This window comes from Tympanuchus pallidicinctus, unplaced genomic scaffold (genome assembly GCF_026119805.1).
Source record: "Tympanuchus pallidicinctus isolate F22 unplaced genomic scaffold, pur_lepc_1.0 scaffold8, whole genome shotgun sequence".
NCBI classification, from domain to species: Eukaryota; Metazoa; Chordata; class Aves; order Galliformes; family Phasianidae; genus Tympanuchus; species Tympanuchus pallidicinctus.
Window position 1 is genome coordinate 40,548,748 of NW_026294802.1, and position 21,737 is coordinate 40,570,484.

The 21,737-nt window shown below is 40.6% G+C and overlaps 1 protein-coding gene across 3 annotated transcripts in view; it reads right to left on the reverse strand.

Annotated features, from left to right (window-relative positions):
* TSPAN12 (tetraspanin 12) overlaps positions 1-20,460 on the reverse strand; it is a 45,165-nt gene extending 24,705 nt beyond the window's left edge. Inside the window, exons 1-4 of one of the 3 annotated variants that reach the window (XM_052669373.1) lie at positions 20,320-20,460; positions 19,806-19,942; positions 6,173-6,255; positions 5,420-5,555 (exon numbers count right to left, since the gene is read on the reverse strand). In XM_052669373.1, coding sequence (XP_052525333.1) covers positions 5,420-5,555; positions 6,173-6,255; positions 19,806-19,871 — 285 coding nt within the window. In that variant the 5' untranslated portion in view covers positions 19,872-19,942; positions 20,320-20,460. Of the gene's footprint in view, positions 1-5,419; positions 5,556-6,172; positions 6,256-10,534; positions 10,668-19,805; positions 19,943-20,319 lie in introns of those variants that run through there. The other 2 variants (XM_052669371.1, XM_052669372.1) reach the window with 2 other exon arrangements.
* Between the last annotated feature and the right edge of the window lie 1,277 nt (positions 20,461-21,737).

Here is a 21,737-nt window from a genome sequence, read left to right on the forward strand (position 1 = left end):
AACTTAAAACTGACTTAAAACCATCTTTCAAAAAGGCAGGCTAACCTGTCTTCTGAACCTGCTTTCTCCCAAGTCTCACTATCTTTATAAAAAATTTGTTTATAAAGCACAAAAGGCAACAATGCCAAATTTTAGTCTCTGCTCTAATTCTAAACTGCATGGGATTACGGTAAATATGTTTGTCTTATTTCCTCCCTTTCAGTGCCTAGTAGTTTAATAATGATGAAATAGTTCTGGTTAGCATGTAATTCCAGTGCCAAAAGGTTGCACAAAATGCTGGAGTAGCTGTGCTAACGCCTCACATGGGTGAGAACAAATATGCTGCAGAATTACAGAAATACACGCTGACACAAAAAAAGAAAAAGAGACAAATTTAATTACTACTAGATTCTTCCACTAATCCATGCTCATCGTAGTCAGATGCCTTCAAAACAGTTGATGCATAGTATTGTAGCACAGCTACATTTAAAAGGGAATAGGGATCCCTTCTAGAAAGACATTGGCAGTTAGAATTGATATTTTACAATGTACTGGACATCCAAATTTAATCATGTCTATCACCTGTGCATCCACATGTTTAAATGAGTAAGGAATAATCTGTAACAAGTGGTGATACAGTCAGTGGTTCCCAATCATTTTTCATATGCATTTACTAAAATCACTTTCAAAAACACTGTGCATAGCCAGCTGAGAATTACTGACAAGAAACAAGCATATTCCTGTCACACTTGCTTAATGATTATACCCTACATTTGCATGTTCAACTGAAATGTGAATATACTGTAATTTTTTCCTCTTCACAACATATTGACGTACTTTTAAAGAAAAGGTCAGTTCAGTTTTATAATATTTACCTGGTTGTGTTTCAGCTCCATTAACAGACAATTCTGCCTGCCAAGTTCCAATTTGCAACCAGATTCTGCCATAACAGATTTAACAAACTGACCACATACCAACAGGGTCTATGAATGCTTACCTCTGAACAACATTTATTTAACTGACAATTTTATGATAAAAATCAGTAAAAAGATTTGACTTATTGACCAAATATTTCTAATAGCTTTTCTTTTTGTGAAAGCATATTCAGACAAATTTGAGTTCCGTACTGTTTGAATGCTGTAATTACAGAAAACCCATAGTTACAAATGCCAGAATTTGCAATACAAACTCCAGCCAGGAAAATGTTTTCCAGTGGGATTTTCATGAAGAGCTTTCAGCCAAGCAACAGAGTTTACTCTTGCTGTCTTAATGCAACTAAAACCTCATCAAGTTCACACACTCCAAAGGTTACTATTCTATTCAGGGTAGTGATTGAGGAGATTGTGGCTTATTTTTTACTTACAGAAGTGGGCTATGATGATATAAACTGAAGCATCTGGATTCCTGAATTTCATCCCCAAACTTCCAACCACAAGCAACCCAGCTTTCCTCAACTCCTCCCTGCATTATGTTACTGCATAATTTGCTGACACTCCCCACACTAAAGAGCCTGCCACTCAATCAGCAACAAAACAACTCTTTAATAGATGAGAATGTATTTGGTGCTACTGTATTCCACAGCTATAACAAAAAAATAAGCCACTCTCCCAGGTCAAGTTGAGCAAAAGGACATTCAATGAATCCACTTCAATGCTACAATTATGGGGGCTCAAGTTAACACGCTGGAAATAACAGAAGTCTAACTAAGAAGTGTTTCTGGTTTTGTAAAGCATCCCTATTGGTGAACTAGGACATTCTTGAGGGAAGTTTATAATAAATCTTAACTGGAATGAATAAGGCTCCAGTTCTAAATAGAAGTTTTTCCCAAAAGATTATTTTCACGGTTAATATTAAGAAAAGTCTGCTTTGGCTCAATGCTCTATAATTTTTTTTTAAGCATATGAATGGAATCCCTAAAATTATTTTACTTGGTGTAGTTTTTTGCTGCGCTAGATGCATTGAATTTGCCTGTTAAATAGCTATCTCCTTTAGAAGAAAGTTACTGTTAGCTTAAAACTAACTTGAATGATGAAATGTTACTTTAGAAAAGACATCATTTCTAAAGGCAATTTTCTACATAAAAAAAATTCATGTTATACTGTTGTATATTGGTAAGCATCAACCATATCCATTTAGTAAACAGACCACTAACAAAACAAAATCCAAATATACTGAAAAGCATCTCACACAACATGCAACACATAACAACCCTCAAACCACCTCTCACTAAGCTTACAAAGTCTGCAACTTTAGTGACTTCATTTAGATCCTAAGTATGAAATATGTAAGCTGCAAACTATAGTTCTGAATCAAAATGACCAGCTGTACTTCACCCTATGTCTATTTTCTTTCTTTAAATATTCATACAGTAAAGTTTTGCTGTTGTTTGGGTTGTTTTGTTATTTGTTTGTTGTTTTTTTTTTTTAATATTTGTCAGTGGGTGCTCCATTGAACTTTTAAGCACAGGAAGCTGCAGATTTTGGGGTATGAAGTACTAGGATGGAAATTTATCATATGAACAATAATCAAACACACCCATCTTTGATGATTCATCCTATTACTTAAATTGTTAACACTGCAAAATGGGGCAAGACAACCACAGTAATTTAGTGCAAATCTTCCACACCTGAAACATTAACTTCTTTGTGAGGATAAGGGTCATTTGCAAGACATAAAAATTACATTACAGACACTGTATAGCCATGGGTTATTTATACCAACAGTCTTCAGGATTATGTATTCCTAAAGCAATTAAAATTCCACGATTAGAGATTAAAATTGCTTAGTTCTACAAACAATCCAGAGCGTAAACCTCAAAAGACTGAATTATTACACTTCCTTACTATTAAGCTGAGTAAACATTAACTCAACCACTATTTATACCCCAAGTGACGTTGGAAAGGTTTAAACATTTTATTTCAAGGCAAAAGTAAAATGAATTCAATTGAGTTTCAAAAGTAAATGAATATAATTGTGTATTCAGTTGTATTAAAAATGTCTACTAGCCAACCTTATGCTTTATTGGATTTTCCAAAAATCCAGTTCAATTAACATTAGCACTAGCAATTAGTACACTGCTAGGGGAACATCAGTATTTGGATCCAAGTATCTTTGTGCATGTCATTATGGTGGCTCACGGACTTCAAAAAGGTTAAAGGCATGACTGAAAAGGTTGTTAATGTTTTACATGAAGATTCTTTTGTTTGAGTTCATCCGGTTTTAAAAGCTCAGTTTGTTGATCCATCATTTTTCTGATTAGTCTGAAGAACAAAATATTATGTCTGAATACATCTGCAGTAGAACAGGACTATACTAACTGAACAATTAATCAAAGACAATGATATCATTAAGATATCATTTACTTTTGCTTATCAGTTTGGTTAGCACAAGCAAATTCTATCACTCCTAAGAATGAAATATTGCAAGTTAAACTATAGAAATGTCTTGGTTTGATTTAGTATAATTTAACTGCCTAAACACAATTCAAATAACTTATTTCCAGACATCCGTAAAACCTATGCATTGGTCTCTTTTATTGGGAACTTAAATAAAATGGGGCAAACAACAGTTTTAACTTCTTTCTCTTAGTGTTTCTTTATAATTAATTATGATTTTTTGAAGGCTTGTAGCAAACAACCACTCTTATTGGATAATATACAAAACTGGTATTTATTATGCAGTTGCTTTTGTCTTTTACTTCATTTTCCGTTAAAAGCTATCACTATACACAAAACTCATAATAAAAGTAATAAAAGACCTTACCAAAAAATCTAAGAGCTTAATGCATTTTACTATCTTTTAGTACTTTCACTATGTAAAACAGAAGTACGTGTAAGGTCCTTCTAAAATGTAGATGTTGCTAGATAAATAATTATGATGCACAAAATTACATGAACCTGCTATTTTTATGCAAAAGCTCATAACTAAGTCACAGAACTTGATGTCACTGATTTGCACGGTGAATATCTAGAAATGCATGACTTATATTACTATAAAGTTTTCAGATTTAAATTATACTTTTCCTTGGTACATAACTTTGAAACAATTATCATATTATGTTCTTAATATACAAATGAAGAACAGTATTTGCCATCTAGCAGTTAAGGGACATTTGTGCCGCAGACCTCCAGCTGGAAAACTCAAATAGAATTTATTCCAACTTTCTCTCAAAAAAGTAATTTTAGTACAGATCCTTATTAGAGTTTCCTGATCGTTTATACTATTTTCAATTAGATAAAAGCAAAGGTTACGTAAATCTCAGATAACTTCACACTTCCTTTTTGGTCATTTTGGGCAATGTTTGTGAGGTTTGGGTATCATGCACTTCAGCCTTAAGACATTAGAAAATTTAAACAACACATGATTTGGGAGAACCCAACACAGAAAAAAAAAAATCAGCACAAGCCCAACCCTATGTCAGCAAGACTCCTGGATATTCATAAGAATTGAATGAATTTACTAGTTCACTTCATCCCACACTGCAAAAACAATAGTCAAACCTAATACACTTCTTTCACATCCTTTGCTCAGGGCTACACTCTACTTGCATTTCCACTAATCCTTATGTTAAAAGGCAAAGACAAGGTCTGCAGAGAGCAAACAGCTAGATTTCATAGAAGGCCACAGGCACATGGAGACGTTGATCTCAGTGTTGCCAAGGGCCTAAATGTTTTAAAAATCTAAATATTTAAAATATGTTCAAGGGCTGTTTTTTATTTTTTTAAACAAACAGAAAAACACAACCATCACCCTCAAAGTCACTGAATTCCAAAAGAACTAAAAGGTATTTGATTCCCATTACAGTCAAACCCTCACTCCAACAAGATTTTACTTAAGGCCTTGTACAGGAGAGGCTATTGTTAATTGGCTGCTCTTGTCTGATTCTCCAAACAAAAGAAAAAAACTGATTACTTGTAATTTAGTTTTGAATTTGCTCTCACAAGCAAATGCAAGTGCAAAACTTCACATTCAAGTAAAAGAACGCAGAGGTTCTGAATGCACTCACACTCAATTTTCATCAGGTACGAATACTATTCTTTTGCTTTATTCCTACAGTCAATTGTGAATGTAAAGTATAGTTTATCTAGCCATTGAATACTCAAGAGTGAGAAGGGTAGCATAAGGGCTTATTTCCAAGCACTCAAACTCATTTTCCTGTAATTAGTACTTAAGAGTGAGTTATTTTTCCCTTCAGCAGCTCCTTACTAAACGAAGTAGAATTTTAAAAATGAAACATTGCTTGTCTTTCAACCATAGCATAATTCCATCTAAGCAATAAATTCTTTCCCACTGTGTGCTTAGCAATTACAATTCCTCACTGATAGCATAACTCAACATGCTAATAAAAAATAATCAGTATTTATCTAGTACCAGAGGAATAAAACTTTTCTTACATTGTTGAAGTGAAGCAGAAGTTAGAGTTAGAGTTTATGAAACATACCCAGACAAGGAGCAACAGATTTCTTTTCACTGTTCCACAGTAGCCCAACATTCCAACTAAGATAAGGAAACAGCAGACTGCAATCATGACTGGATGGACCACAGGAAAGTAAGTTAAAATGACAGCCTCCTCCACCCTGAAACCAATCATAATGAAAATGGTATAATTACACAAAACCTATACAGTAGAAAAATGTAAGATAGCCACTAAAATGAAAGATTTTGAAATGACAGATTGAAAGATGTGTAATTCCCAGTACCTTAAAAGTTTAACAGAGACCTCTTCTACATGGTTTTGAATTCAAATGCTGTATTCAAGTACCAGAAGGTAATGTGTAATCTGAAATTTCTTTGGGACAAAGGCAGTGTACCTGTCTGGCACTTGCAGAGGGTGCAGCACAGAGGTCCTGTTCCTCAAACAGGGCACGTAAACACTGCAGTAATAAAACTAACAGCATTCTTAAATCTCTGGACAGAATAAAGTATTTGAAACAAAAATGGTCACACGTTGGCAAATGGCCAAAATCGATCCCTGTCAAAAGAAAGGCACAGGAACAAACGAGATGAAATTCTGATGTCCCCTATCTCTAATTACAATCGATGCCAGAAAAGTTTACAGAAATGCACCTTTCAACAAGACAATAATTACTTTAAACAAAAGTTCCTAGAAATCCTAATTAGGAAATTCTCTGTACAGAACAAACGACATATGCTACAATCATTCACAGATTAATACATTTAAGGAAAGCTTTACCTTGTTTCTGCAGTTAAAGTGAGAACATTATTCAGGTAGTCTCTGATCCAAGCAGAAACACCTAATACACTGATGGACATCAACTAGAAAGAAAAGATTAGAAAAGAAAAGTTATTTATCACGTAATTTAACAAGCTCAATATCAAACAATATCATTTTTAGTTAAGTAAGGGATTAATCATCAATAATATTTTTCATACAATCATTTACCTATCATGGCAAAGTGCTGAACATCACAATGTCCCCAATATTGTACTTCTACATGCTTGGAGTTGGTTTGTTGCCCACTCTTAAGCAGCTACTGACAGCGATCTTCTCTACCAGTATGGATAATTAATGCCTAGAATACCTTCTCTTAAACCCTGTGAAGTAATGCCAGCGCTGGCTCAAGTCCTACCACTGCACAAGGTACAACACAAACAAAAAGGGAGGATTTATGCTGCTAAAACCAGTGATTATTTCAGGGCTCAGAGATGACATCCATCCGTTTGTACAACACCACGAAGATGCCTTCATGTAAAGCCAGTAAAGAATCATTTGAAGCAACATTCAGGATATAAGAGTACTGATAAGGAGAAGAGACAAATCCCATGATTAAATTTAGAAGAATCCAGTTCCCTTGTTCAGGTAAAGCCATAGTATGATCACTATGTTTAGTCTCCTGAGCTGTAAAATGACAATACAGTTCACTGCTTTTGGCTTATATTATAAAACCTGGGTCAGTTAAAAGTTCAGTGCCTGACTGCCACGTTCTTCAGAGCCATAAAGCCACAATACATCATCAGTACTGCTCCTAAAGGGAAGACTGTATCTGCCCAGAACAGCCACCACCTTGACAGCACTGGGTTTCTGTCAGACGATGCCATCCTGTACCCAGCACATTCTGAATCTACAGTAGAGGCTCCTGCCTCTTATTTTTGTTCAGCAACCACACCTAAAGGATGTGGTTGGAGCACACCTTGCCAGCACTGTTGCTTGTGTTCTGTTCTGAAAGCAGAGATCCTGCTGGAAGACAACACAGCATTCTTCACCATGCATGTCCCTATATTTTGCACTGGATAATACTATTGTAGGTCTGTAAACAGCAGCTAGGTAAGTCAGTGCATCTTTCCTTCTAGATGCGAGACACCACAGCAGCATTTGTTTATGAGCACCCTCTGGTCCTAAGAGCACCGCATTTGCTCCTTCATGCACCAAACAGACACAGCACTGCTCTCCAAATGGAGAGATGCTGCTGTGAACCCTTTCAAGGAAAGGAGGGATCCACTAAGCTTTTCTACAAAACCGAGCTAATTCAGAGTTACTAATAATACTACTGTCTACTTTTCAAACCATTTCAGAGAATTCTGCTGGTTTATTACACTCAAAGTAGAATCTGGACACAGAAGGTACCAATACCACTCTCACATTGGCACTTAAATCCGAACAGTAGTCTAGTAGTAAGTCCTGCACAGGGACTGAACCTGGCAGACTCAAGATTTCACTGCCTAGCTGAGTGATGGAGATCTGAGCATGCTGGCTCTCCTTAATGCTGCTTTCAGGCACTGTACAGTGAACACTGAATGCTTGGAACACACGCCTCAGCAGTGTGTCCAGGTGGCCAAGATGGCCAATGGCATCCTGGCTTGTATCAGAAATAGCACTGTCAGCAGAAGCAGGGTGTGACCATCCCTCTGTACTCCTCACACATCCTGGTGAGGCCACACCTTGAGTACTGTGTTCAGTTTAGGGCCCCTCACTGTAAGAAAGACTCTGGGGCTCTAGAGCATGTTCAGAGAAGGGCAATGAAGCCAGTGAGGAGCACGAGTCTTATGAGAAGCAGCTGAGGGAGCTGGGATTATTTAGTCTGGAGAAGAGGAGCCTCAGGGGTGACCTTACATACAATCAATAAATATACAGATGGTATATGTACAATCAATGAATATACAGATGGTATGGTATACCCAGAAGTTTGGCTGATGTAACTAGAGTAAGGAAAAAAGGACACTCACCCTATCCTGGGCTCACATAATAAACTCCAGTGGAATAGATCTCCAGAAGAGATCCTTCCCCCCTGGCAGTCAGCTCTTAAATGGGTCTAGGAGAGGTGCAGCCAGGCTCCACCCCTTCCTGCAGCATAGGTGAATTGCCTTCACCCGTGCTCCCATGGCTGACTTATTGCTCACCTCAGGTGATCAATTAGAGGTTCCGGCCGTGATTCAGCAGCCCCATACACCTTACTGCTCTCTACAACTACCTGAAGGGAGGTTGTGGTGAGCTGGGGGTCAGCCTCTTCTCCCATGTAACTAGCAATAGGACTAGAAAGAATGGCCTCAAGTTGTGCCAGGAGAGATTCAAGTTGAACATTAGGAAATACTTCTCCAAGAGACTGGTCACACACTGGAATAGGTGCCCAGGGATGTGGTGGAGTCGTTGTTCCTGGAGGAGTTCAAGAATAATTTAGACGCTGTGCTGAGGGACTGGTTTAGTGAGAAATATTGGTGATAGGTAGGACAGTTGGATTGAATGCTCTTAGAGGTCTTTTCCAACCTTTGTCATTCTATGATTACTGGGCTTACTTAATGCTTCTACAATCAGTGAGAAGTGCCAGTCTCCTCTGTTACCTTCAATGGTTACAGCTAGCTTTCCACATGCCTTTAAACTTCCTGAACATTGTCACAAAGAACTAGCTAGCTGGCACAAGGCTAATGAATAAGGAAAGTTCTTCTGTGTCCTTACTGGCTCTTTGCAATGCTTTGCCTTCGCCTGCAGCATGCTCACAGCAGACTACTTCTGCCTTGAATATTTCATGAGAAGTCCCACTTGCTATTGCAAACTGCCTCATCCCACAATATGGAAAGGATGCACGAAGTACAGGCATTGCCAGTGAGAACCACAGCTGCTCAGTGTGCTTCAAGCACAGTCAGAGAAGCTTGCTGCAAATCTACTACATAGATTTGCGTCAGGGTCCATTTCCTTTAAGCTTTGTAGAATCTATTTTGGTTGTTAAAACAGTAGGAGTAACGAGCATTTTCTGTTCTGTTTAATTGATAAAGCAGGAAGCTGCAAGAGGAAATAAACAATGACCATCATTCCCTTCTAGCTGAACTCCTAGACAACAACTACCTCCTTGGAAGAAAGCAACAAGCAAGTATTACACAAGCAATACAGATCATGTTTCTGACACATAGAGAGGTAAGGAAAACCACAAGCATACAGCACACCTTCTTGTGGTTACAAAGCAATAGAAAACATTTTATACCCTCTCTAAGAAGTCTGCCAATACTTCCACAGAAAGATGCAATTAATTTGGTACAAAGCAATACCAGCCAAATTAAACTGCTGGATGTAAATTACACACAAGAAAATTTCTCCTGTAACCACAGCAGGAACCAAGCTATAGGTCACCTTTCCTATGCTTGGAAAAATCCCTGCTTCTTCAGGCATTACTGACTTCTGCTACTCTTACAATGTGTGTGTGGTATTAATGCTTTAGCTAGTTCAGCATCACTCAAAATGCCTTACCACACTGCTACACTGATGTTACACATGCATTTCCTGACCAGCATCCTTCTGACAAACGGACATAATCCATGAGGCAGATCTTTGAACCTTCTTCAAAGCAAGGTACAAGTTGCCTTATTACTCTGAATAACCTGAAAGGCAGACTTCTTGGATACACTGGATTCACATCCATGAAAGTCAGTACCACTGTCAAATTGGGGTAACAAATTGACGTGGCTCAGAAACAACATGCAAATACTCAGGAAGCTTCTATTTAAAAAAGGAGTCACGCCATTGTGTAAACCATGAGAAACATAAAAGCAGTTCAGCCACTCAGACATTACAAAAGGCATGTTTTACTGTACATAATCCAGCAAGTGCTTGGTAGCCTGTTACTACAAAAAGGAAAAAAGTTACATCCTTTCTAATCAGTTAAGTCAGCCCTAAGGGCAGGAAAACCATGCAGTATGAAAGGTGTGTTTGCAACACCAAACTGCCCCACAGTACTGACTGATGTTGTTGTTTAATTAAAGGACAAAAGCTTATCAAGCATTTGCTCATACTCATCAATCGACTTGACAGCTCACTTGCTCCACAGTCACAGGCAAATCACAACAGAAGCATGACATACAGCCCCAAATCCCACAGCCTTCTACTTGCGACTCAACATGCTGCCTCACAGCATGGATGCTGCCCTGTAAAGATGCATAGCATCTTCAAGTGCCATCTGAAATCAGCAAGGCTCAAAGCACCACCTACTTTAAAGCAACTAAGCCAGAGACAGATCTTCAGCTGAAAACACAGGGAATGCAGGGACATCAGCAGTGCTTAACACAAGGAGGAATAATACTGCTGCCCTGAGCGAGCACCCAAACCTACCAGGAATGACTAATTCTCTGCAACACTGCTTTCAAGGAGTCATGGGCAGAGGCAAGGTCCTCATTATAGCTTTTGTTGGTTCATCCGGAGGCAGAACAAAATGTGGCCTATAAAACTGGCAGCTACTTCATAACTAATTTAGAAGCAAAATACAGACCAGTTAGAAAGTTGTAGCAAGCTATCAGATAAAAGGACAAAAGTTTACAAGAAACAGAACTACCAAAACAATTTTCACCACAGTAACAGCAGCTACATCATTTAATCAAAAAGTTCATCTGAGCTTCTCTGATGACAGCCAGTCCGTCATGGCGTAAACACAATACGCAAGTAGGCAATAAAACATTTTTATTTGTTGCAGCTGGCTGTACAGGTCACTAGGGGTTTCATTTTAAACCATCACAATATGTTACATAGCCATCAGCATGACACCAAAGAGTTTAAGAAATTATCTGTTGTCATATTCTATTTTAAATATATTTTCACCGAGTAAACAAAGGTAATAAATTATATTTTAATATATGTGTAATATGAAGATCACACAATGAAATATTACATTTCCAAATCAGTTCACAGTCTAAAGTTTTCAAAGCTACCAAATGTTTCTCAGATAACTTGAAGCACTACAAATGCTCATTTCCAGGCACAGTTTAAGTTACTTTTGAAAGTGTTCTACATCAGTTATGTATTAAAATAACAATTTATTATTCATTAAGTATATACTTTAATCCCTTATTGTAACTAACCTACTCGCATTTATCAATTGTCTTTGGGGAAGCAAGACATTGCTGTAGCTACTTGCACACCTGTTTGCATTCCCTCATCACCTTTTCACATTCAAACATTCTAACACTGTAGTTTTTGCCAATGGAACTTGCTGAGCTCATTGGACAGCAGGGTTTTTCTCTCACATTATTAAACCAGAGGAAAGGTTAAAATTATCTTCCTCAATAAAAATCACACGGTTCTTTGTATCAAAACAGATGGGGTAAACAAATTCAGGCCAAGCTCTGGGATCCCTACAAAATGCTGAACAGTGGCACTATGAAGAAATTTCCTCTGCATTAAAAGATTTGCACCTCCAAGGAAATTAATTCCCAGATAAGGCAGCATTTGGCAGAAGTAGTCTTCTAATTTTAGTGAAGGAGCAACTCTAGAGAAATTTTTCCAGTCAGAATTGATTTGGGTAACCTGAGCTGTGACTTTTACCCATGGGGGCAGGGAGGAATCGCTACAAGGTCATGAACAGAACATGTTGCAATGTTTTCACAGGATTTTCACAATTAAGTTCAATATTCAGATCCCTGGACAAACACAGATGACTCAGATCCCTGGACAAGCAAGCAACCACATTTTTCAGGGAGGGAAGGGTGTAAGAGTGGGGGACAGAGGGACAAGAGGTCTCGTTTTTTCCTGTATTACCTGGCAAAAGCATTCAAATGTTTACAGAAAGAATCATGGCCCATAAAGAAGGAAAAAATCCCAATTCCCCACTAATGCACCTTTTTATTTTAAGGATACGCCAATATTTAGTTTTAGCCAAGGTCCCTGCCGAGGGTTTTGCCATGGTCCCGTCCCACTTGCAAACAGCTGAAGCATGTGCTTATTTGCACTTTGAATGCAGGTTTGCTTGCACAGCTGCAGCTGTGAGTTAACAACCTGATCCAGGCTTGGCATGAGCTGGAACTTGCACACTTCACAATCAGGCAACTGCTGGAGCACAGACAGCCTGCTAAAGGGTTGCTCTCCCAAAGAAAGCAAGAGAGCTCTCCAACAACTGACTGCATGAGGATCCTACAGCAGCATAGCAAAAACAAATGTGAAATAGAAGCTCAAATATGTGAACAGGTTTAGGTACAGTTAATCTAAAAGCAGGCTATCCCACCATCAAAATGATGTGCCTTCACACATACACAACGCACTCTTAAATTTATTTCTGTAAGTGCTTGCTTCTGTTCATGGACAGCAGTCCATCTCTCTTGGGCAATCAATGTTTAAATTCAGAGTATATAAAAAGAAAACTAATATATCAATGACCATACATATTTCCCACGATCCATAAGACCTGTTTGTCAGTTGGTTGCAGAAACATCACTTAATTTCTTTGTTTTGTATAAAAATACCCACCAGCACAAGAATTACTCAAATGAGCCCGTATTTTTTACTTAAATCACAGATTCCTATAACACTACCTGAAATTAAATTGTTCCTTATACCTTGGGATCCCCCCACTGATTCCTGAACGTCCATAAAGAAACATTAACGCCATTTCTAACATTAGGGTGAAGTCTGGGTGTATTTTTTCCTTTCCACCATCATGTCAAGCCATTCTCTTTTAAGGGACTGTATTGCTGAAACTCATCCACTGACTCATAGTGTTCGCGAAGAATGAGCTCTCTCACCTATGTATGAAAACAGGTGGGATGAAAGGTTACTCAGAGGCAGATACAAGTTGACCAGCAGCTCAACTCTGCTTCACTTGGTTAGAACACAGACTGGTAATGTATTGCCCTGTTGGCGCTTCTGCCAAACTCCAGACCTTTAGAAACACACCCTGGCCATCAAAATCCACAGTCTCTCCCTGGTCTACGTTTGTCACCTTTTATCCACTCAACTTCCTTTACTGTCCCTCACTTAAAAACATTTCTTACAGCTTTTCCCCTAAGTAGAAAAGCTCAGATAGCAGCTGATGAAAAACAAAAAAAGCAGTTTAAAAAAAGACATTTATCTATATGTGTATCTCCTCAAATTTGTTTAGTGCCCTTTCCAGAGACAGCACTTGACTTTTCTCTGATTTATATTTGTTCAGCACCTTAAAGAGAACTTTGACATATGCTTTTGCGCACTTCCAGAATCTATGGATGTTATATAAATAATACAGCTCAAAGACACCAAAAAGTAAAAGATTTCTCAAAGATTTCTTGAAAGCATTTCTGTTCTTTTTAGATCTCCTCCTATAGCTTGCTCTGCCATTAAAAGACACCAAACTCCCACAGAAGTGGGAGTTATTCTTGAATGGCCTTCTAAGTATTTTCTTTACGTAAGAATGCTAAAAAAATCAGGTTTCAGTTACTATGTCTACAGAACAGTCTCTAAAAGCAGACCATAATGGTTCAGCATGAACACCATATTTACACTGGTAAACACAGGTACCCAGCTTGGCAGTGTTCATTTCAGTGGATATTACCAGTCACATAAATTCCCTGAAAACGTGACCCTTAGTCTATTCACTCCAAGCATCTTCAGATACCACTCACAGGAGAGGCAGTTGGACAGCAGCAGAAACACAACCAACACTCAGAATCTGGATCCAAGGAAGGGAAGATAGAATGATATCTTTGTTGTGTCACAGTAAATGCAAAACATGAAGTAAAAGTAACTACAATGTTGAACACATACATTTGAGGTTAGAAAAAGAAGCAAACAATACCCCTGCTTCCAATCATTTTTAATGCTTCAATGCACAGTGTTAATATTCCCTTGCTATATTTTCTCAGGTGAAACACATAACCAGAACTAGACAATACAAGTGTGCAAAATATTCGCATTAAAGGGAAAACTAACTGAAAGCTTGCTTCTCTTTCATGTTACCTGATTTCTGGTTCACAGGCACAAATTCAAGTAGATGTAAAGCGATTTACACTGTCGGCCAGGAGGGTTGACTGGCTGCAATCATATAGCCTAAATTAGATGGTACTGCTACATAGTAGGAGCTAGCAGCATGAAGGAAAGTTCAGGCACGGTTCAACAGAAACAGCATTTCCTCAGACAGATAAACCTCATCAGGTGAAGAACGTGGCAACATTTCTGACTCTGCTCAACACGCAGTGACACTGTGAATCACCTGCTAAAGAGAAGCCTACCACTGTGATACAGTCACCCACAGCTTACAACCTTGATTTGCCCAAGCCATGGTCACTCTCAATTACAATGGACACAACAGCAGCTGCTCCTTCTTGCCACACACACTCACCAGTGAATTAAAAAAAAAAAAAGTTTTCTCAAGATAGAAAGTTCATACAGACGTATTACAGATATATTCGGCTCTTTTAACATACAAGAAAACATGAGAAATTTGACAAAACAATTGTGCTGCTTTTATTTGCATTTAGTAGCATTACCTAGTTCACCAATCTAGAACTATACTTTTTCAAAGGAACCTGTGTGTCTGAGCTACCAAGAGAAGTATAACAAATCTGTACCTCTCCAAGCTGTTGCTTTGCTTAATCTTCTACTACTTTAGACAGTCAAGACACTGAATTTTTCTAGTATTGAGCACTGTTTTCTATTTCTTATTCTAGCACAACCATGAAGGCCACTGCCCACAGACAATCTCCAGTGTTAACTGGCTGGCCATTTTCTGTGACTGATGCCTGCCTTTAATGCCAAACTAAGGTCTCCGCACCTTAAAGGACTGCAAAGAAAGCTGAAGGGGGAAGAAACTGTAGCAAAGTCCAGAACAACTGGCATTATTACAAAACATGGTGAGGAGGATTTACAACAGGACAAGTTATGAAGTATCAAAGCAAACAAGGATGCTGACATTAAATCCATGACTGCTACTAAGCTGGAATGGTGTCAGGAGTTTGCTGATCTAGGAAAGCCCCAGAAGCACAGAGCCTTATAGCCTCATAGAATGCATAAAACATATTTGTAGAACCATTAAATCTTTCCAAATAAACTAAAATCTCAGTAAAAACTAAATCTCACACACATGTTACCTAAAGACTAGTACTGTCTCTAAAAACTGAAAACTAAGAAGCAGTAGCAGCCTGGTTTCTCTCAAGCACCAGCAAGATAATTTGCTTGAGTAAAAAGTCTTGACTGAAAAATGCTAAACAGTGCATTTCTGGAGATGCTAATATGCTGCAAATAGCAATGTTACAGAAACAAGACATCTGCAGAAATCAACTTGCATCTGTCAGTCTGAACTCCTTGAAGTGATGCTCTTGACACATGCATATGACAAGAAGAATCAAACCCAATGTTAAATGCAGGTTTCAGTCCAAAGGATATTCCTGTCCAAAGTGCTATTAAAAAAAAAAAAAAAAAAAAAAAAAACCCACAAAGCGAAACAAGACAACAATGATTCAAAGAGAGAGAAGCTCCTAAAACCACAATTCTCATTACTTTGAAAAAGACATGTTGCAGTCAGATGCATAATTCAATTGACCTTAAGATCATCTTCCAGAAGAATCATAGATCCAATACCACATTCAGTCACTTAGCCAGTAATAATTAGGACAACATTTTTATTCCCACTTCAGAAGAAAATGCCTACTGCAAGTTGCAGCTTAAGAAATACCAATCTATTCACATCCAGACAACACTCCTTTCATCCCACTCATGCACACGTGTATCACCCTGTTGACTCTTCCAAATCACTGCTCATTAGGTAAACCCTATAAAAATCACTCTTTCCAAATACAAAGCATGCAGTTGTACACCAGTAAGTTGCACTCTGGAGAAGCTACAAGTGTCACAGTGCAGTGACTGACAAAGTTCTCTTGCCTCACGGCTTGTAGAGGGCTTTGACAGTAATCAAATTATGAAGACACCAGCCATCCACACAGCAGCCATTCACACAGAAAGATTTTCTGCAAGAATGATGGTCAGACTAGGCAGTTCTATTACGCATTAACACTTCCTCAAGGAGTTACACCTGCACTTGTCAGCCCTCACCAGACTGGTAAGGTCAAAAGCTGGAACCCCTTACACAAGTGCTGCAACAGTTGCACAAAGGACATATTTGAAAATTACTCTAAAGTTTTTCTCCTCACAGGCAGATACTCAGACTGCACCAGACACAGCAGCTACAAGGTGTCTTACAGCTTTTTTCAGGGCTTCAAATGTTAGAGGTCAACATAGCTGAGTCTATTTTCTTCTTGGGGGAGAACCCAAGCCTGTTTGCACAATACGTGGTCAGACTGGCCACTGGACTACACCAGAAAGAAACAAGGAGAGAAGGTCACTGTATTCTGGTTAGGAGCCTTAATCAAGCCATGATTTTAAAGTCAACACAAGCTGTTTGTACATCTTCAATGTTTTCAGCCAGAGACTGATAAGCCAGAGACTGATAAGTAACACAGCAAACAAACACAGTAACAACTGCTTGCTGTTTGGAGGCCACAGCCCTACAGAAGGAATGATGCAGGAGTTATTGTAAAACCCTCCAAGAACAAGTTTAAGGAGTATAATATGAATGCTCCCAAAATTGTGAGCTCTCTGCACATCCCAGAAACACACACTGCTCTCATCCATTTTAAGTATGCTGCTATTGCATTTATATCTGTTAAGGCAGAGCATAATACCACACTCACAGCTCAGGAGGAATGCAGCTGCATTTCCAGGAGCTGATCTAATCTAAACTCCCTGCCATCCAGTCCATAGTCTGAGCTGGTATTTATCAAACTAAATGCTAACATAAGCAACATTACAAGCTGAAGCTTTCCAAATGGAAGACTGCTGGTGAAGAGAAACAGCTCCCACCCCACACACAGGCAAGTAAGCACCTGCTGCCCGCAGAACTTTTCCATGAGAATTTTTTGCCCAGCGGGGTCATACTCTTACACTCAGAAAAGTCAGTGGCAGCACTCCCACTGACCCCAATGGGAGAAAATTCAGCTCTGACAGAGAAAGGGATACGAGACATTTCACTACAATAAGCAGTGACTAGCAGATCTGTATTTATGTGTTAAGTACACATCCAAACAGGATCAGATAGGAAGCAAAAAGAGGTTTTTAAACGAGCATGCCTCCAAAGAATCTGATTTAACCACCTATCATTCATCCTATTTCTAACTACACAATTATGGCGACCACTTTTCGTTTGTTTGTTTTATTCTGAGTCAAACAGTTGCATACAATTACTTTTTAAAATTCAGGGAACCAGCTCCAAACAGATTGGCCAATTTTTCTCTTTAGTTCTAACACCTTTAATTCTATACACATTACAGAAAACAGCTTTATTCTACTTAACATCTGTAATGCAAATTACCTGCTGAAACTGGCATTTACTATTCAGTTACATATTCACATCCTTTGACACACATTTTGTGAATACAGATCTTGCTTAGCTGCTCGGGTGTTACTTAAAGCATTCTGCCATCAGATATGAAGATTTAGATATTTTTCACATTGTTGTCTTGAAGATGATTATGAAAAGTTGCTGTTTTCTTCTCTAGGACTTCTTGTCATATTGGTATACACTCAAAAGATCCCCTTTCCTATATGAGTATGAAAGAAAAAAAAGTCACACTTCCTACTCAGCAGTGACCTGAGACACCATTATTCAAAAGGCAAACAAAAAAAAAATCTAAAGAATGGGAAATTATTTCTAGCAAATGCTTTTAAGAAAATACTGAAAGATGAATTACAGATGGATGAGGCTAACAGCAGCATAATATGGATGCAGGTGCTGTCCACTGCCAAGCTGCAAAGTGCTCTGCAGCTCTGTGCCTTAGCTCCACAACAGAAAAACACAAGAACAAAACAGTGAAAAGCTGGAAGGAGCAATCTGACATGGAACATGGAACAGAACTTAATTCAAGCAAAGAGGGCAAACACTTAAATCTCCCAAGTGAGCCAGCATGCACCCTCCCACACAAATATACCTACATGCATCTCCCATCTCCACACCTGCTTGTTTCTCTCTACACCTGTTCCCTGCTCACTGCCTCTTCATTTGTTCAACCTCAGCCTCCTTACACGTATGACATTTATCAATCCTTGATCTCCCTAGAGAGGAGCTGTGATGCAATGCACCAGTCCCCTCCAAAGATACGGGCAAACTTCCCTACACAAGGAGCATCACTCAGGAGGAGAAATGGAGCACTCAGGTCCAGCACCAAGGCCCTCACCACCAAAAAAATGGGGGCATTACCTCGTGAGGTTATCACCTAGGGACCACATGAAGGGTTGCACAAAGATGCCCCTAAATATTGTCTGAAGAAACACGGTAAGCACAGAGCAGGGAGGGAAAGAGAGAAAAGTGGAGTAAGCTTAAGGTTACAGGCTGCTTTAGGGGGTGAATTGGGAGCGTGAATGAAAACTGACAAGAACTGCTCAAGGAAGCAATCTGGAACCAAGATGAAGGTAATGAGAATGCACACTGCAGGACAGGATGTTCCCAGCCACATGGATGTACACTCACTCAACTCTAGCAGCATATGCCTAAAAAAACAGGAATAAGATCCACGCAGCCCTCACCTTAACGAAATACAAGTTACAGGATTTTGTATGACATCCAATGAAAAACATGCATAATGTGATAAATAATTACATGTTATTTAAAAAGAAAAAAAAAAAAAGGAGAAGATTTCCTCATCTTCTGTTCACAGGGTTTTAGTCCTACATTTGCTGGAAGAATGAAATACTTATGTTTCACCTCTGTCAAACACAAAACTTTCAATAGGATCTTATTTTTCCCCAATGGACTCTAATAATTCTCTCAATCTTGTTCTGCTCTACGCTTAATCTTCAGTAATCTTCATTTTTACTTCAATATAAAATACAGTTGGTGTTAGCCTATGTATGCTGCCTGCATCACACAATCAAGCAGCACCTCTCAAATCACTACTTACCAATGGGTGTGGGATGTCATGCCTTTTACTTGTTTTTTTTCCTATAATTAGCCAGCATGAATCTCAACTATGCGGGTCAAGTAGGCTTCATTTGGTGTGAATTTGTTCTGTGTGAAATCTGCATCACACAGTTTGTGTGGAGACACAAAATGTTCAGGAGCCAGAGCTGATCACACCTATTTCACGCTTGAGAGCTGTAAGCCCTACTACTGTAATTACAGCTTTGACTGAAATGCTGAAAGCAAAAGAAAGAAATCACTTCAAGCCCAGTCTGCCAGCTTGGATCCAGTCCCCAAAAGCACAACGATGAGCTGGATAAGGCCTCCACAGGGCAGCTCAGCGCTCAGATACTTCTGAGAGCTGAGTTCAGTCAGGGTCACGGGATGCTTTGACACTCACACAGTGAGGAAGCCACCACACCCCTGAGAATTTCCCTCTCTGCACGCGTACATTATGGGTGCACACATCCACACGTGTATTTATAACACGAAGCCAGTACCACGCTAATTTCACTCAAAACGAGTTTCCAAACGCTTTTCTTTAAGGCATGTCACGACGAGCTCCGCCTGCCCAAGGGTGCACATCAGAGACACTCAGGGGGCCGCTTTCCCTCCCCGGTTCCCGTAGCCCCTGATGCGGAGGCACCACCGGGGTCGTAACGCGCGCCGCGGCCGCCACTTGCTCGGACTCACCCAGAAGAGGAGGTTGAGGGCGTAGAGCAGGCAGCGCAGGCACCTCACCGAGTCCTCCCTGGCCATGGCGAGCCCCCGCGGGAGACAGCCCCATTCCCTCACCACATCCTCGCTGCCGAGGCCGGGCAGCCAGCGCTCTGCGGAGAAAGGCAGATAGGGCCGGGGCACGGTGAGCCGCGCCTCGAGGCGCAGGTGGCGGCACGGTTTCCTCCGCCCAGCCTGACCCGGCCCGGCCCGTTCGCGCGGAGCGGCGGCGGCTCCGTAGGGGCAGGGCCGGCTCACGGCCGCGGGCAGCACTTCCCCTCCGCACGCCGCTCTCGGAGACAGCGTTTAAAAATAACAACTAGAATCGCTCCGAAAGGCGACAACCCGCGCGGCGCCCCGGGCTGCCCCGCGGGACCAGCGGCGCTGAAAGAGCGAGGCGGGCGCCGGCCCCCTCCCCGCCCGGGAGGGACGCGCTGTCCCAGGGAGAGCAGGCAGGCGAGGACGGCGGCGCTCAGCGCCTCTCACTCACTTGCTCCGGCGAGGATTCATCGGGGCCGGGCAGCGCAGCACCGAGCCGCGGCGCCCATCCACGCCGGGCGCTGACGGAAAGCTCCTGGCGGCCGCCCCCCACCTCTCCGTCCCTGCTCGCAGCGCTCCGCAGAGCCCGGCGGCGGCCAGCGCCACCGCGCACGCGCGCCCGCCCGTTCCTGTGCCCGCAGGGTCCTAGCGCCGCCGCCAGCTGCGGACCGCTTGGGGAGCGCGGCCGGAGGTCCTGAGAGCGGTTCCTCAGACTCAGGATTGCCGTGCGCCTTCACGAAGGGTAGCAGAGGACAGACTGAGCTGTCAGCGAGCGTACGCGCTGTGCAAACCTACCGTGGGCCAAAATGGAAGAGGCAGTTCGGAGCGCGTCCAAATTTCCGTGGGAAAGAGCTTGGGTTTCGCTCGGCGGATTGCTGCCCGCCTGGGTGGGTTTGGCTCTCAGGCTGCCAGAAAGTGCATACCCAAAATGCCCTCCTTCTGGCTGGCCCCTGCTGGAAGCCCAAATTTGCCGGGCCTGGGGCTGCCTCCCTTCCTCAGGAGAGAGGAGAGATTTTGAGCAATTGCCTTAGGAGAGCTGGAATACACCAAAACCTCCTCTTGTGGTGTTTTGGACCAGAGTGGAAGATCCGCTCAAGAAACAGCTGTGGCTTTTCTTCGTAGGGTTTTGGTGGTTTGGGGTTTTTTTGTTTTGTTTTTGCTTTTGTTTAATTTTTATTATTTTATTTTGTTTGGGGTTATTTTGTAAGCTTTAACAGACAAGATTTCAGCACTGTTACGTCTGAAATGAAACTTTGCTGAAATCAAACCCGAATGTAAGCTGGGTTTTTTTGCAGCCCGGTGCCCCTTCCCCATCCCCATGCAGCAGAAAGCTCTCTGGGCTGAGAAGGGAGAACCGCCCTTGGCACAGTTCTTGTGCTTCTCCATTGGTTATAAAGACACTGCCTTAATGTTAACGATCCCAGTGACCATCTGAATCACAACACTCAGATTGTGTGGAGTAAAGGAGTAAATAAGCAAATTTAGAAATGCAGCAGTGTTGAAGATAACTTTTGCCTGAAGTTTTCAGGCAAAACTGCTATTGATTGGTTCCATAATCTCTGTGGTGTTTACAGATCCCACAACTAAGCTGGAAAAAGTCATTCTCTGAAGCCTGCTAAAGTACGTGCACATTTTGTAGTTATTGTGGCGATTTCCTACTGAGGTCCATGTTGTTTCAACACATATATAGCCCCATAAAATAAAGGAATATTTACAGTTGGATACATAGTTGAAAACAGACTTGCAAATAATTTTCCACAAAGTTTTGCAGTGCCACCCACACAAAAACTGCAAGAAAGTACACTGAGAAATGTATCTTAACTAGCAGAGGAAAATTGTCTTCCATCCACTGTATAAAAACTGATAGAA